The sequence below is a fragment of the Mytilus edulis genome, chromosome 3, assembly GCF_963676685.1.
Source record: "Mytilus edulis chromosome 3, xbMytEdul2.2, whole genome shotgun sequence".
NCBI classification, from domain to species: Eukaryota; Metazoa; Mollusca; class Bivalvia; order Mytilida; family Mytilidae; genus Mytilus; species Mytilus edulis.
Window position 1 is genome coordinate 83,665,651 of NC_092346.1, and position 15,379 is coordinate 83,681,029.

General features: G+C 32.7%; 1 protein-coding gene across 1 annotated transcript; it reads left to right on the top strand.

Moving 5' to 3' along the window:
• Positions 1-1,200: 1,200 nt before the first annotated feature.
• On the top strand, positions 1,201-8,815 carry LOC139514561 (nucleic acid dioxygenase ALKBH1-like). The gene is made up of 6 exons (XM_071303939.1): positions 1,201-1,346; positions 4,274-4,370; positions 5,185-5,347; positions 6,262-6,343; positions 7,198-7,391; positions 8,139-8,815. Exons 1-6 carry the CDS (start codon positions 1,239-1,241, stop codon positions 8,650-8,652), a joined length of 1,158 nt encoding a protein of 385 aa, XP_071160040.1. The 5' UTR covers positions 1,201-1,238; the 3' UTR covers positions 8,653-8,815.
• The last annotated feature ends 6,564 nt before the right edge of the window (positions 8,816-15,379 follow it).

Sequence of the window (15,379 nt, forward strand, 5' to 3'; positions counted from 1 at the left end):
CTAGGGAGAAACGTTTCATAGAGCTGTTAATTTATTGATTGTAAATTTACACAACTGTGATAAGGAGTGATCAGATTCACTGCCCTTGAGAAATTAGGCATATCCTGCTGCATGGTGCTTTACATTTTACACTATCAAAGATTTAATAAACAGATATAAAAAAGAAGATGTGGTATGATTGCCAATCAATGAGACAACTATCCATAAAAGACCAAAATGACACAGACATTAACAACTATAGGTCACCGTACGCCTTATTTCACAGATCGCACACTCACTTCAATTTTGTCAACATTTATATACAAGTCAGACATAAAAATCTTTATTGTGTGACCCCCCCTAGTTAAAATATTTCAGTTTGATGGTAACCCCCCCAGTGGTATGATATTTTTGGCAATGACCCCCCCTAAAATGCACCGACCCCCTCAGCTGATAAATAATGACTGTTCCCTTAGTCTAGATCTAAAAAAAAACTATCGAGTTGACCTTCGGAGACCTCCGATGGTCATATAAGCGATACTAACATAAATATAAAATGTGAACTCGTGCAATTTTTAGGTCTGTTTAATTTCATAATTTAGATTAAAAAAATATGCTAATCATCGTTTTTACCTTATATGATTTTTTTGTGTGGATCGAATCAGTCAATCAAATGATTTACCTTTACTTCACATATTTTTACACGCACACATGATGCGTTTCCCATCATTTTAATAGCTAAGGGATTAAATTGAAGTTAACATACAGATCCAATGGGGTCGAATTATTCACTTGTAAGTGAATATTTTATCATCAATATTTGTTAGCTTATTCTGACAAAAATGAAACATACTGGCTACTAAAAACGAATTATATTTCACTATTTCAATTTCATTAATAATTGAAGAAGAAAAAAATCATATTTAGAATTTGTTATATATCTTGTAGCTAGTGCCCCTTTACTGCTTTAGGATCTTTAGTCTCTATTTTTAAATATCAGGAAAAGCCAGACTCTTTTTAGTATGACCAATGTTGATCAGTATACAGTGTGCATTTTATGCTAGGCATTTAGAAAAAAAAAACACGTGAATATGACACACTATTGACAATAAATACACAAAATCTTTCCTAAGAAATTTTGTTTTATAAAATTGACATATTAATATTAGATATTTTAACACATGTTCGTTGTGTCCTTATTTCTTTGCTGTGGTCTATAAAATCTTAAATTACCACTTTACTGGACCTCACTGGAGGAGATGACAGATTTAGTTGATAATTTCAAAGGCGAATTTAAACGTTATAAACAGCGTAATCCTGTTCCTAATTTTTCCGATGTCATAGACATTGAAGAATCTCTGTCAAAGGTCTGTTATTTTCCAATCAAGGACCCCTAAAATATAACGGGATATACTTACAATACTCAGATACTAAGATACTTGTCAATCACAATTCTCAGGTCACAATACATTCTCTTTCAATGCCTCAACCTTTATGCATATATGGTATCGCATATACTTTTTGCACTCCAGACGTTGTCTAGTTTGGGGACTCTGGGCCCCTTGGGAAAAATCAGCAGGATCTGCTTACCCTGCCGGAGCACCTGAGATCCCCACTAGTTTTTTTGGTGGGGTTAGTATTTTTTATTCTTTAGTTTTCTATGTTGTGTCATGTGTGCTGTTGTTTGTTTGTCTTTTTCATTTTTAGCCATGGTGTTGTCAGTTTGTTTTAGATTTATGAGTTTGACTGTCCCTTTGGTATCTTTCATCCCTCTTTTACATTGATCTGCATCGGCAAGTTGTCTTTGGAGACCGTCTGAGACTGAGTGCTGTCCTGTACCTATTTTTATAAAACTGCAAAAATTAAAAAAAAAATTTGGTCGTATATTGTTATCACGTCATCGTCTTCCAAAGATGTATTGTTTCCGGATAATAACTTTTGAATTGGTAGAAAGAAATCAATAAAATTTTAATGCAATGTTTATAACCACAAAAGGAAGCTTGGGATTGATTTTGGGGGTTATGGTCCCAAAGGTTTATGAATAAGAGGCCCAAAGGGGCCCAAAACAGCATTTTTCTAGTTTCAAGACAAAAAGTTGTGTATTAGTATTTCAATTGTTCTGAAATTGTATCACAATGTTTAATACCATAAGTAGAAGGTTGGGATTTATTTTAAGGGGTTATTGGGCAAACAGTCGAGGAATAAACGTATTTACACTTGTATGCAAATTTGTCCGCCATTACATAGAATCACACAGGTTCCTGTAAGTTTTGACATCATAATTCAAAACATTTGACGTCACAACTAAAAAATGATTGTTGCTTGACGTCAAAGGTTATTCGGAGGTGGTATAAGATCATTCGGAGGAACAATACAGCTAAATACCAAAAGTGTAAATACATTTATTAAGGGCCAAAAGGGGCCAAAAACAAGCATTTTTCTAGTTTCAAGACAATAACTTGTGTGTAACTGTATGGATCTCTCGGACATTGTACCTGAAACTTCCATATAACACAGGGAAGACTGAGATTCAGTTTGGGGTTAATTTTCCAGAATATGTATGAATAAGGGGCAAAAAAAGGGCCAAAAAGAAGCATTTTTCTAGTTTACAGACAATAACTTGTGTTTAAGTGTATTGATCTCTATAAATTTTTACAAGAAGATTCAATACCACTAAATGAAGGTTGGGATTAATTTTGGGGGTTATTTTTCCAATAGTTTAGGAATTGAGGGTCAATAAGAGGGTCCAAAATAATCGTTTTTGTAGTTTTCAAACAGTAACTTATGTTTAAGTGTATGAATCTCTCTGAAATTAAACCACAAGTTACCATACCGTGAAGGGATGGTTAGTATGACTTGGGGGTTATGGCTCAAAATATTTCTGATTTAGGGGCAAAAAAGGGGGAAAACTAGGTATTTCTGGTCAATGGACAATTAAGTCAATTTAAAAGCAGTCTAAGGGAGGCAATTCTAAAACATTTAACATACAATGTTGGGTATGTTCTTATTTACCACCCTTACACTACTTGTATATTATATATAAAGAAATGTCAGGTTTTGGACTAATTGCAAAAAAGGGGGGTGGTAGTTGTTTTTAATTTTTTTTCTTCATATTTCTTAAATTCCAAATTTTTGAAAAGTTGAAAGAAGAAATCTTTAATTGCACAATATTGCGCAATAGATTTGTAAGATCTTGATATTTGTTTTGTGTTAGAAACTCATATTATGTCAAAAAAAATTTCAAGCTTGAATGTTGTGTCCATACTTGCCCCAACTGTTCATGGTTTGACTTCGGCGGTCATATAAAGCTGCGCCCTGCGGAGCACCTGGTTAGATATTGTTTGAAAGTGTATGGACCACAGAAACTTATCTGATTAGAAAACATCCATAAAAAAGTTACACCAAACAGCTAAAACACACAAGCTTAAAGCATACTCTTAAAGCATGGATTGAAAACACAAAAGTAAAAGTGTTTGCAACATAAAAAATGAACATATCAATAAGGGGTCATCCATAATTGTCAACCATTTTCCAAAGTGTACAAAACGTACACTTTTTCAGACCCCCCACCCTCCCTCAGAAAGTGTACATCAACCATTTTCAGATTTCAAGACAAAAATCAATAATTCTTAATAAAAAGAAGATCCTGTCTATTAAAGTTTAGTTTGATATAGAAATTTGCTTTGAAAAGAAACTGAAACATATCTGACTGTTTTATTTCATTTGATGAAAAAAAAAGCGTACTGTAAAAATGTTGATTTTTTAACCCCCTCCCCCCAAGTGTACGTTTTGTACACTTTGGAAAATGGTTGATAATTATGGATGACCCCTAAGTTAAGTGACTTAAATAAGCACAAAATAGCAGAGGCACTACAAGCATAAGAAACAAAATTTTCCATGCTAAAACAAAGCAATAATTTAAAAGTAGAGAAAAGAACATAAGTAACTGGTTTTGTAGGCTAAACATTGACTTAGAATTTATTAAGTTCTAGTAGTGTATTGATTTAAAGATGATTGCTTGTGAAACTCATCTGGCAGTTCATTTCAAAGCTTTGTTTTTCCCAAATACCTTAGAGGGCTGTAATTAAACTTGGAGCCTATGAAAGAATAATTAATTGGTATTTTTCCACGTGTAGTCAGGTGATTTATAATTCTTATTAATTCATTTAGCTGTTCAGGTGCATTTTTGCAAATTAAAGTGTTAGCTGTTGTTTTGTTCAAAGGCAGTAATTATCTCAAGATTTTTTATTGTATAAACTGCACCTTAAATTCCTTTATTTTTTACACTTTTTAGGTCAGTTTATTAACTCTTAAAGTCCAAGACCATCCTGCTGTAAAAGGACTTAAACCTGTTGACCAATGGAAAGCATACACTCTTGACAGTTGCCCAGGTTAGTATATACATGTACTATCAATTTTTTTTTAAATGAAAGAGTTGTTTTAATCTTTTATAGAATACACAAATATCATGGGGTACAATAGTTTTCAATATATTAGAGAAAAACACTGAAATTGGTCAAACATCATTAATAAGTTTAGGACAATAACTCCTGGAAAGAGTACTAGTTGACCCACAGTTTCAGCCATTTGATATTCTGATAATTTTCTGTTCATAGTTTTTGATAATCTACCTTAGTTTCACACAAATGCAAAATACTGTAAAAATCGTCCTTGAATAAAGGGCAATAGCTCTTATAAGGATTTGTCCTACAATTTCTTTTCAGGCTCACCTTGGCGAAGACACAATTTATAGACTAAGGCATGCTATTTACTGCAGTTGTGACAACAATTTGTAAAATTCTGATAGATCAGTTTAATAAGGGGTAATTAAATCAATAGTATTTTGTATGAAGTTGTACATGTATTAGTAATGGCATGTCTCATTTCCATTGAGATAATTTGGGCCTGCATCCTCAGTTATGGTTTATTGACCTTGAACGTTATGGATACCGGTAGTCTACTTGTTTTAATGATGACATTTGAATTTAACCATTTGGATGGTACATTTTGTGTACTATAAAAAATTGCAATCAGGTGAGACGAATATCTGTGTCAATACTTTACTTTCCAATGGTGTTTCAAGGGAGAAGATTTGTGTAAAAGTTAAAGGAAGCCAAGTGGTAGTTATAGCTCACTAGTACTTCGACTGGGTTAAGCTTAAAAGGTATTATGATAGGTCTTCATTTTGCCAACAACTACTTTCAGGATTTATAATAATTTCAAACCCATTTGAAGATGGAGGTCAGCGTTATTGGATGGAGGAATGCATTAAAACTTATCCACTGGCACCAAATATCACCAATATCGATTCCCATCTATCTTCAGTAGATCAACATGATGTATGGCGGTACAGTAAAGCTAACTATAGGTTTGTCAATATATGAACAATGATTTTGGTGGGTACTCTTTTGCTTTACATGAATGATAAATTTGAGTGTTTTTTAAGTCTCTAAATTTTCTACTGGTTTGAATGCAAAAAAATAAATAAAACCATGTATCCTGAAAAAAAAAAATCTCTCAAAAAGTGAATACACAGTATTGTATAGTACAACAATACTAGGAAAAGGAATTAGTGTGAATGGACTGGAATAATTTGTTTAAAATTAAGGACAATAATAATTGGAAAAGTAAAAAAACATAAATTCCAATTTGGCATTGAAGAAGTTTTTATCAAATTTAAATAATGCAATTGACCAGTGTAAGTTTTCAGATTAGGTAAGCTATGCAAATTAAAAAGAAATAACAACTCCAGTATTTATACAGAATAATATGGAAGTTCATCAAAGAAAATGGTTTTTGATATTGGTTCAAAGTGAAGAAGACATTTATTAATAATAGTCATAGAATATCATAAGTTTGTTCCATTGGTAGAAAAATATATGTTATAATATTAACAAAATAAATAAATAAAATGATGCCCTCGCTTGTGTATAACTTTATAAGGGACATTAGTCAAATTTGATCTTAATTCATATATAAGTTTCCTAACATTTGGTTAAGGCAAACTTAAGTTTGAGATCGAGAACCAATTTGGGAACATTCAGACCACGGTAACACTAAATGTCCCTTTGTCACAGCGGGGGCATAAAAATAACAGATATTACAGTAATTGTACATATTTACAGGTGCCAGACACGTTTATTATTAACATCAATTATACTGCTGCAATGTCTTGTTCTGTATAAAGTTATATTTATACAAAGGTAAAGTGTACAACACCTGTGTAGTAGAACTTCTATTATTCACACCAAATCTTTTTTTGCTATACATTTTATTTTGCAGTAAGGATATAACAAGTAAAGATAGTTTGATGATGAAGTTGAGATGGGTAACCCTAGGATACCATTATGACTGGGATAATAAAGTTAGTTGTATTCTGATTGTTTTAAATTGTAGAATGCAAATATACCTACCCTTTTTTTTTACCATTTTAATGAAATTCTAGGCGAGCAAGTAATTGTCTAAAAAATGTCACTTTTGAAATTCAGTGTCATTCTAAATACAACTGACCTTCATGTGACATTGCAAATTCAATTACATGTGACTTCAACATGGTCTTGTGAATGTATGACCCAGGTTTTATAGAACACAGCTATGTTTACGAGGCATAAGAGCATCACATTAGAACAATATGATTAGCCATAAACTGTGTGTCTTGTGTTTCTCACCATATATATAAAAAAAACATGAGTCAACATGTGTGCTGTAACTTAAATTTTCTCCAAGTCCTAGATATTTAACTTCTGTAATATCAAAACTCTATTGCATTCAAATGAATTTAGTTAAATTATATTTGAATGTTATTGACAGTATAAAAAATACCACTTTTCCCCATATTTACTATTAGTTATAAATTTGATAGTTTTAGAGAGAAATTCTACCCAAATGACATGAAATTGTAATGTTTAAACTTACAATTCCAGAGTTTTGTCCCTTGGACCAAGCCCATAAAGGTTTTCTTCCATTTCTCCATTTCTTTTTATTATAAAAGTATAAAAATAATGCTAAATGGGATTTCAAGTAATGCACCATTTAGTGCAAAACACTCAGTTAATACCTACAAATATTAAAATCAGTCCTTATATAAAAAAAAGTACTGTTCAAATTGAATCATGCACATCATACATTAGTTCTGAGGAGTGCATTATTATAAAAAAAAATTTAAAAAAATGTAGGATTGCTTTTTTACAAGATAACTTTCTTCTAATTTAATTACAGAAATATTATACAGACAAACACAGTGAATTTCCAGTGGACCTTTCTAGTCTGTGTAAATATATAGCATCAGTATTAGGTTACTCATCGTTTGCTCCAGAGGCTGCCATTGTTAATTATTATCACATGGATTCAACACTTGCAGGACATACAGATCATTCAGAATTAGACCATGATGCACCATTGATTTCAATAAGGTATGCTTAATATTTAATATTCAGTGACGGATCTAGAAATTTCCATGTGTGTGTGTGTATGGGGTGGGGTGGGGGTGGTAAAGACTGCCTTAAAGGTGGCCTGCTCCAGACATGCTTCAGTGACTCCCTATATAATCAACCAAATTTTTCCAACAAAAAAGGGGGGCTGGATGCGCCTATGATATTCATACAAAAATATTTCTATTATTTAAAAAGTTTATCCAGAATATTTTACATTTTACTTTTATAGAGACAAAACTGAAATCAAAAACTCATTATTCAAAGAATGTTTACATAACATAGAAGCAACATTTTATGGTTATTATGCAAGAAGTGACATGCTTAATTGGGCAATAATTGACCTTTCCTTGGACTTGGAATGTTTGATATACCAGGCAATAGTACTTGTGATTCTTATCTTAATCCAAAGACCTTTTTAAAGGGTACCTTAATATGACCTCTTACTGTGCCCCAACAAATTTTCAGACCCTATGTCATAATGTCAGTAAATGATAACACATGAAGGTCTGGATTTAATCATTTTGCTGATGAATTTAATAAACTCTTTATCCTGTATTGCAAATGCTTCAATTTTATAATGTTTATACATGTATCATTTTATAACCAATAGCATTTCAACACTATTATAGATTTTTCCTGTAATAAGTTTAAAAAAAAGATATTATATATATCATTCTTGTTATATCACCTTTGTTGAAATTGATGAATAATCTTTTTTTATTGCAGTTTTGGCCAAGATGCCATATTTTTGATTGGAGGTCTAACTAAAGAAACAAAACCAGAAGCCATAATGTTACACAGTGGTGATATCTGCATAATGAGTGAACAGTCAAGACTTGTATACCATGCTGTACCAAGAATTATGAAAGCTGAAATGAACAGAATAGAAAAGTGTATACTGACATGTAACAAATGCATTGATTCATACAGTGAACAAACTAATTTAGAACACAACAAAAAGTCATGTGATAAAGTTACTGACGAGAGAACATGCTACAATCAAAGAAAACATTCTTGTGATAAACATTCAGACTTTGGACAGTTTGACAGACAATCTGATTCTGCAGAAAAAAGCAGAGAGACATCTATAGATGAAAAATTATTTTGTGATTATTTGAACTGTACACGGATAAATGTCAATATCAGACAAGTGCTAAAACCAAATGAATGGTTTCCTGACCATCAAAATGATTTGTCATGTAGTGTTGAGAGTAAAAAATTAAAACTGGATACAAATTAGTTAAAAAGTCAATACCAGAAAACTTCAATGTTTTTTGTCCGACTTTCATTGAAGGAAGTAAAACTTTCAGGTTGCTTATCACTGGCAGGCAAAATATTATGCTTATTGTTTAAGAAGAACCAAATTTTATTAGTACTTCATATATATGCTTTAACAAATTGTTCCTGTGGAGTGTGATATTATTCTTTGCCTACTTGTAGTATCATTTTTAGCTCACCTGGCCCAAGGTGCAGTGTTTGCTTTTTCCATCACACAGTGTCTGTCGTCCTTAAACTTTTACATTAACAATTTTCTCTTCTGAAACAAAATAGTCAAAATTTAACCAAAGTTGGCCAAAATCATCGTTTTGGTATTTAGTTTAAAAAGTGGTGCAGTGATCTACTGCTCTCCCATTCTAGATACATGTACCTAATTAGGCTAAAAATAGGACATAAAGGTTTAATGCAAGCTTTGTCTATAATTTTGAAAACTGCTCTAGATAAAGAAATTTTGACATGAGCCGAAAACTTAAGGATGTTGAGGCTCTCCCTATTGTCAATTTAAGTCAAAACTGTAAGACCACTTCTTATCAGAGTTGTTGCAGCCCTTAGATGTCAAATATTACCAGTTATTTTCAGAAGAAACTTTTAGTAATAATAATGACCAGCTAGATAAGACCTATAAACAAGCAAAATTTTATAAGAGTGATTACCCTTCAATGAAAATTTATTGTTACCTTATTTTGTGCTATGGACTAAAACAAGAGAATATAGAAAGAGACTTGAAACAAAAAAGAACAGCAATTCAAGATCTTCAAAACCATATTAGCATTAGCAATATTATCAAGATTCATTTTAAAATAATATGTTGAAAATAATGTTCCTTTCAGGAACTGTACCTACTCTCCTTAATTAAAACATGTATATAAGATGACCATAAACACAATGTCTTCCACTGTGTCATCAAATGGTAATCTTGACAAATCATTTAGTGAATACAAGTTATCAATAAAATGTTATGTCATTTGAAGAAACCTCTAGGAAAAATATAGCCCCTAATTTAATTTTGACTTTATTGAACAATTATTGAAAATATTTTGAGTTTGCATATTTATTCAAATGCCAGATTTTTACCCTATGAGTGATTCAATGATCAGTGAAAAATACAACATTCATCTCTCTTTTTTACTTAAAAATTCAGAAAAATATAGCAAAGGAAGTATTAATATTAAATTTAAGGGTTTGAGGACATATCCCACAGCCTCAACTTGTCTGACAAATCAGCCATTGGAAAGCAGAGTAATCTCGGACTAATTTGTCCCATGTTCTCTTGAACCAATAGATGGTCAAAGATGTAAAATTTCCAAATTCTCTTTAACCAATAAATTATCGAAGACATGGTTGTACCTGTAATAACCAGATTCTCTTGCACCAATAGATGATTATAAATGTATTTGTTCGAGATTCTCTTTAACAAAAAGATGACTGGCCAGAGATGTATGATTGTATATTTGTCACAGATTCTCTTTAACCAAAAGATGACTGGCCAGAGATGTATGATTGTATATTTGTCACAGATTCTCTTTAACCAAAAGATGACTGGCCAGAGATGTATGATTGTATATTTGTCACAGATTCTCTTTAACCAAAAGATGACTGGCCAGAGATGTATGATTGTATATTTGTCACAGATTCTCTTTAACCAAAAGATGACTGGCCAGAGATGTATGATTGTATATTTGTCACAGATTCTCTTTAACAAAAAGATGACTGGCCAGAGATGTGTGATTGTATATTTGTCACAGATTCTCTTTAACCAAAAGATGACTGGCCAGAGATGTATGATTGTATATTTGTCACAGATTCTCTTTAACCAAAAGATGACTGGCCAGAGATGTATGATTGTATATTTGTCACAGATTCTCTTTAACAAAAAGATGACTGGCCAGAGATGTATGATTGTATATTTGTCACAGATTCTCTTTAACCAAAAGATGACTGGCCAGAGATGTATGATTGTATATTTGTCACAGATTCTCTTTAACCAAAAGATGACTGGCCAGAGATGTATGATTGTATATTTGTCACAGATTCTCTTTAACAAAAAGATGACTGGCCAGAGATGTATGATTGTATATTTGTCACAGATTCTCTTTAACCAAAAGATGACTGGCCAGAGATGTATGATTGTATATTTGTCACAGATTCTCTTTAACCAAAAGATGACTGGCCAGAGATGTATGATTGTATATTTGTCACAGATTCTCTTTAACCAAAAGATGACTGGCCAGAGATGTATGATTGTATATTTGTCACAGATTCTCTTTAACCAAAAGATGACTGGCCAGAGATGTATGATTGTATATTTGTCACAGATTCTCTTTAACCAAAAGATGACTGGCCAGAGATGTATGATTGTATATTTGTCACGGATTCTCTTTAACCAAAAGATGACTGGACAGAGATGTATGATTGTATATTTGTCACAGATTCTCTTTAACCAAAAGATGTATATGTCTCCAAGATTCTCTTGAACCAATAGACGATCATAAATGTATAGTCAAACCATATCCCCATTCAAAATCATTTATTGTCAAAAAAGGGTGTTCCAACCTCCGATTCCCCATTTGGATCCACCGCTGTATTTGTCCCAGATTTTCTTTAATCGATATATTAATACAGATGTATTTGTCTTGAACTAATAGACGATCTATAATGTAGCCTCGTGGTTGTCCCGGATTCACTTTAACCAATAAATGATCATAGATGTAAGTGTGAGCCAAAATTTGTTCCTGTGAAAAAAGTTCCAGTGGAACTAATTTCACAGGAAATTTGTTCTGGGAGAACTTTTTTCACAGACAATTTCTATATAATTTGTTCCATCTCTATGAAATAAGTTCCACACTTTACCTGGTGAAATAAGTTCTGGGTTGGTGAAATTTGTTCCTTACCTAGTGAAATAAGTTCCATGTTTGTGAGATTTGTTCCTTACCTGGTGAAATAAGTTCTGGATTTATGAGATTTGTTCCTCACCTGGTGAAATAAGTTCCTTGTCTGTGATATATGTTCCACTGGTCAAACAAGTTATCTTATATACTGAGCACTTGTCATAAGTGAGTTAAAAGTCATTTAAAAAAAAACATGTATTAAATTGATATTGTAATAAGTAAAAAGTGTAAAAATCCAATTTGGATCACGTGGAGTAAAGCAAAAGTTTAATAACATACTCAATTTAATACTACTAAAAATGACACTTATTAACCAGGAAAGAGTAGAACAAGAAATAATAATAAAAGTCATTCTGAAAAAAAATTATTATAGTTAAAGATGAACATTTGTACTTTTTTTAAAGAGGACAAAGTGAATGATCAATTATATAAAAAGACATTAGGAAACAAAAGACACACTTTTTTAAAACTGTACAATGACCATAGCTAAGTTCGTGTAGGATTAGAACACCCATGACAGATCAACAGGAAACAAGGAGGTCAATTACCACATAAACGATAAAACATAGATATAAATTATGATACATGATCATCGCTTTTATTTCTTATCTTCATCCTGCAGCCATGCCTTCAGTTGCAAATGTGCCCCATGCAAGCACAGTACATATTTTCTGTGTAATAGGTTCACACAGAACGTTTTTATTAATTTCTATAAAATACCTTCGTTCAAAACTAATATCACAGGAACTTATCCATTTTTGAAAAAAAAAATAATATTGGAACAAAACTCATGGTGCTGTGATTTTTGTTCCGGAACTTATTTCACACTTGGTTAAAAAATTAGTTCCGGAACAAATTTTATAGTGCTGGAACATATTTTCTGTGACATAAGTTCCGGTGGAACATATTTCCTATGATTTTTGTTCCGGCGGAACAAATGTCACGCCGGAACAAATTTTTTGTTACATAAGTGCCCCAGATTCACTTCAATCAATATAAATGATCATGAATGTAGTTGACTCATATTCTCTTGAACCAATGGATGGTCTACAATGTATTTGTCCCAGATCCTCTTTGACCAATAGATGGTCAAAGGTGAAATTGTTCCATATTCTCTGGAACCGAGGATTTGTGTCTTTCTTTACTATACAATTCCTTGCTCCAACCAATAGATGGTCATATATATATGTGTCCCAGATTCTCTTGAACCAATATATGACCATGGATGAATGTGGCCCACATTCTCTTTAAGTAACAGATGATCATATAGATATAGTTGTCCCAGATTCTCTTCAACCAATAAAATGATCATAGATGTATTTTTTTCCAGATTCTGTAGAACCAATAGAGGACCATAGATGTATTTCACGTTGCTTAGATACTTATTTCTTTCCGAAATTAAAGTCCATGAATTCTAAAAGTACATTAGTATGCCACATATATATATCATACAGTGCAAATAAAACAATAGATGATAAGCACCGATGTAATAGTATATCCACGGTTACTGAAAATAATTTAGCGAGAAGCAAGTAACAGCTAGCTAACAAGGAATTGTATTATTTTAAATATACAATTCCTTGTAGCTAATAAATACTCGATCATGTACTCTCAAACTAAATTATGAATCAGTGGTTCTAATATATGACATGCTTTTTTCCCTTTGGGAACAAACCCATGCTCTAGATCCAATAAAATTTTGTCTATAAGTTGGTGGCCAAAAAAAAGGGGCCCAAATAAGCATTTTTATAGCTTCCAGTCAATAACTTGTGTTAAAGTATATAAATATCTCTGGAATTATACCACAAGTTTCCATAATACAAAGGGATGGTTATGGCTCAAATCAAATAGGGACAAAAAAGGGGGGAAAACAAGGGTTTTTTGTCGAGTCTGCAACTTTTGTTGCGGAAAGCTCAACTTTTGTTGCAGAAAGCTCGACATAAGGAAATTTGATCCGCGGCAGCGGCGTTAGCTAACTTCTTAAAATCTTTAAATTTAAGAAGGTGGAAGACCTGGATGCTTCGTACTTTGTATATGGATGCCTCATGTTACGAAGTTTCTGTCAGTCACATGTCCAATGCCCTTGACCTCATTTTCATGGTTAAGTGACTACTTAAAAAAGGTAAGTTTTTTTGTAATGTTAAATTCTCTCTATATTTTGTATGTGCGTACCTTGCAAGGTCCTTATGCCTGTCAGACAGTTTTCACTTGACCTCGACCTCATTTCATGGATCAGTGAACAAGGTTAAGTTTTGGAGATCATGTCCATATCTCAGATATAAGCAATAGGTCTAGTATATTCAGTGTATGGAAGGGCTGTAAGGTGTACATGTCAAACTGGCAGTTGTCATCTGACCTTGACCTCATTTTTATAGTTCAGTGGTTATAGTTAAATTTTTGTGTTTTGGTCTTTTTTCTTATACTGTATGCAATAGGTCTACTATATTTGGTGTATGGAATGATTGAAAGGGGTACATGTCTAGCTGGCAGGTGTCATCTGATCTTGACCTCATTTTCATGGTTCATGGTCAAAGTTAAGTTTTTATACGACCGCAAATTTTGAAAAAATTTTCGTCGTATATTGCTATCACGTTGGCGTCGGCGTCGTCGTCGTCGTCGTCGGCGTCGTCGTCGTCGTCGTCGGCGTCGTCGTCGTCGGCGTCCGGCGTCCGAATACTTTTAGTTTTCGCACTCTAACTTTAGTAAAAGTGAATGGAAATCTATGAAATTTTAACACAAGGTTTATGACCACAAAAGGAAGGTTGGTATTGATTTTGGGAGTTTTGGTCCCAACATTTTAGGAATTAGGGGCCAAAAAGGGCCCAAATAAGCATTTTCTTGGTTTTCGCACTATAACTTTAGTTTAAGTTAATAGAAATCTATGAAATTTTGACACAAGGTTTATGACCACAAAAGAACGGTTGGGATTGATTTTGGGAGTTTTGGTCTCAACAGTTTAGGAATTAGGGGCCAAAAAAGGGCCCAAATAAGCATTATTCTTGGTTTTCGCACAATAACATTAGTTTAAGTAAATAGAAATCAATGAAATTTAAACACAATGTTAATGACTACAAAAGGAAGGTTGGTATTGATTTTGGGAGTTTAGGTCCCAACAGTTTAGGAATTAGGGGCCAAAAAGGGACCCAAATAAGCATTTTTCTTGGTTTTCGCACCATAACGTTAGTATAAGTAAATAGAAATCTATGAAATTTAAACACAAGGTTTATGACCATAAAAGAAAGGTTGGGTTTGATTTTGGGAGTTTTGGTCCCAACATAATAAGGGGCCCAAAGGGTCCAAAATTAAACTTTTGTTTGATTTCATCAAAATTGAATAATTGGGGTTCTTTGATATGCTGAATCTAACTGTCATGACTGTGTATGTAGATTCTTAACTTTTGGTCCCGTTTTCAAATTGGTCTACATTAAGGTCCAAAGGGTCCAAAATTAAACTTAGTTTGATTTTGACAAAAAATGAATCAGTTAGGTTCTTTGATATGCTGAATCTAAAAATGTACTTAGATTCTTGATTATTGGCCCAGTTTTCAAGTTGGTCCAAATCAGGGTCCAAAATTAAACTTTGTTTGATTTCATTAAAAATTGAATAAATGGGGTTCTTTGATATACCAAATCTAACTGTGTATGTAGATTCTTCATTTTTGGTCCTGTTTTCAAATTGGTCTACACTAAAGTCCAAAGGGTCCAAAATTAAACTTAGTCTGATTTTAACAAAAATTGAAATCTTGAAGTTCTTTGATATGCTGAATCCAAAAATGTACTTAGATTTTTTATTATGGGCCCA

Excerpts from the sequence above, each read along its gene's own strand:
- LOC139514561 (XM_071303939.1), top strand. The coding sequence starts at position 1,239 with ATGACAGATTTAGTTGATAATTTCAAAGGCGAATTTAAACGTTATAAA. Across the intron at positions 4,371-5,184 it reads CACTCTTGACAGTTGCCCAG|GATTTATAATAATTTCAAAC; the intron begins GTTAGTATATAC and ends AACTACTTTCAG. Across the intron at positions 6,344-7,197 it reads ATTATGACTGGGATAATAAA|AAATATTATACAGACAAACA; the intron begins GTTAGTTGTATT and ends ATTTAATTACAG.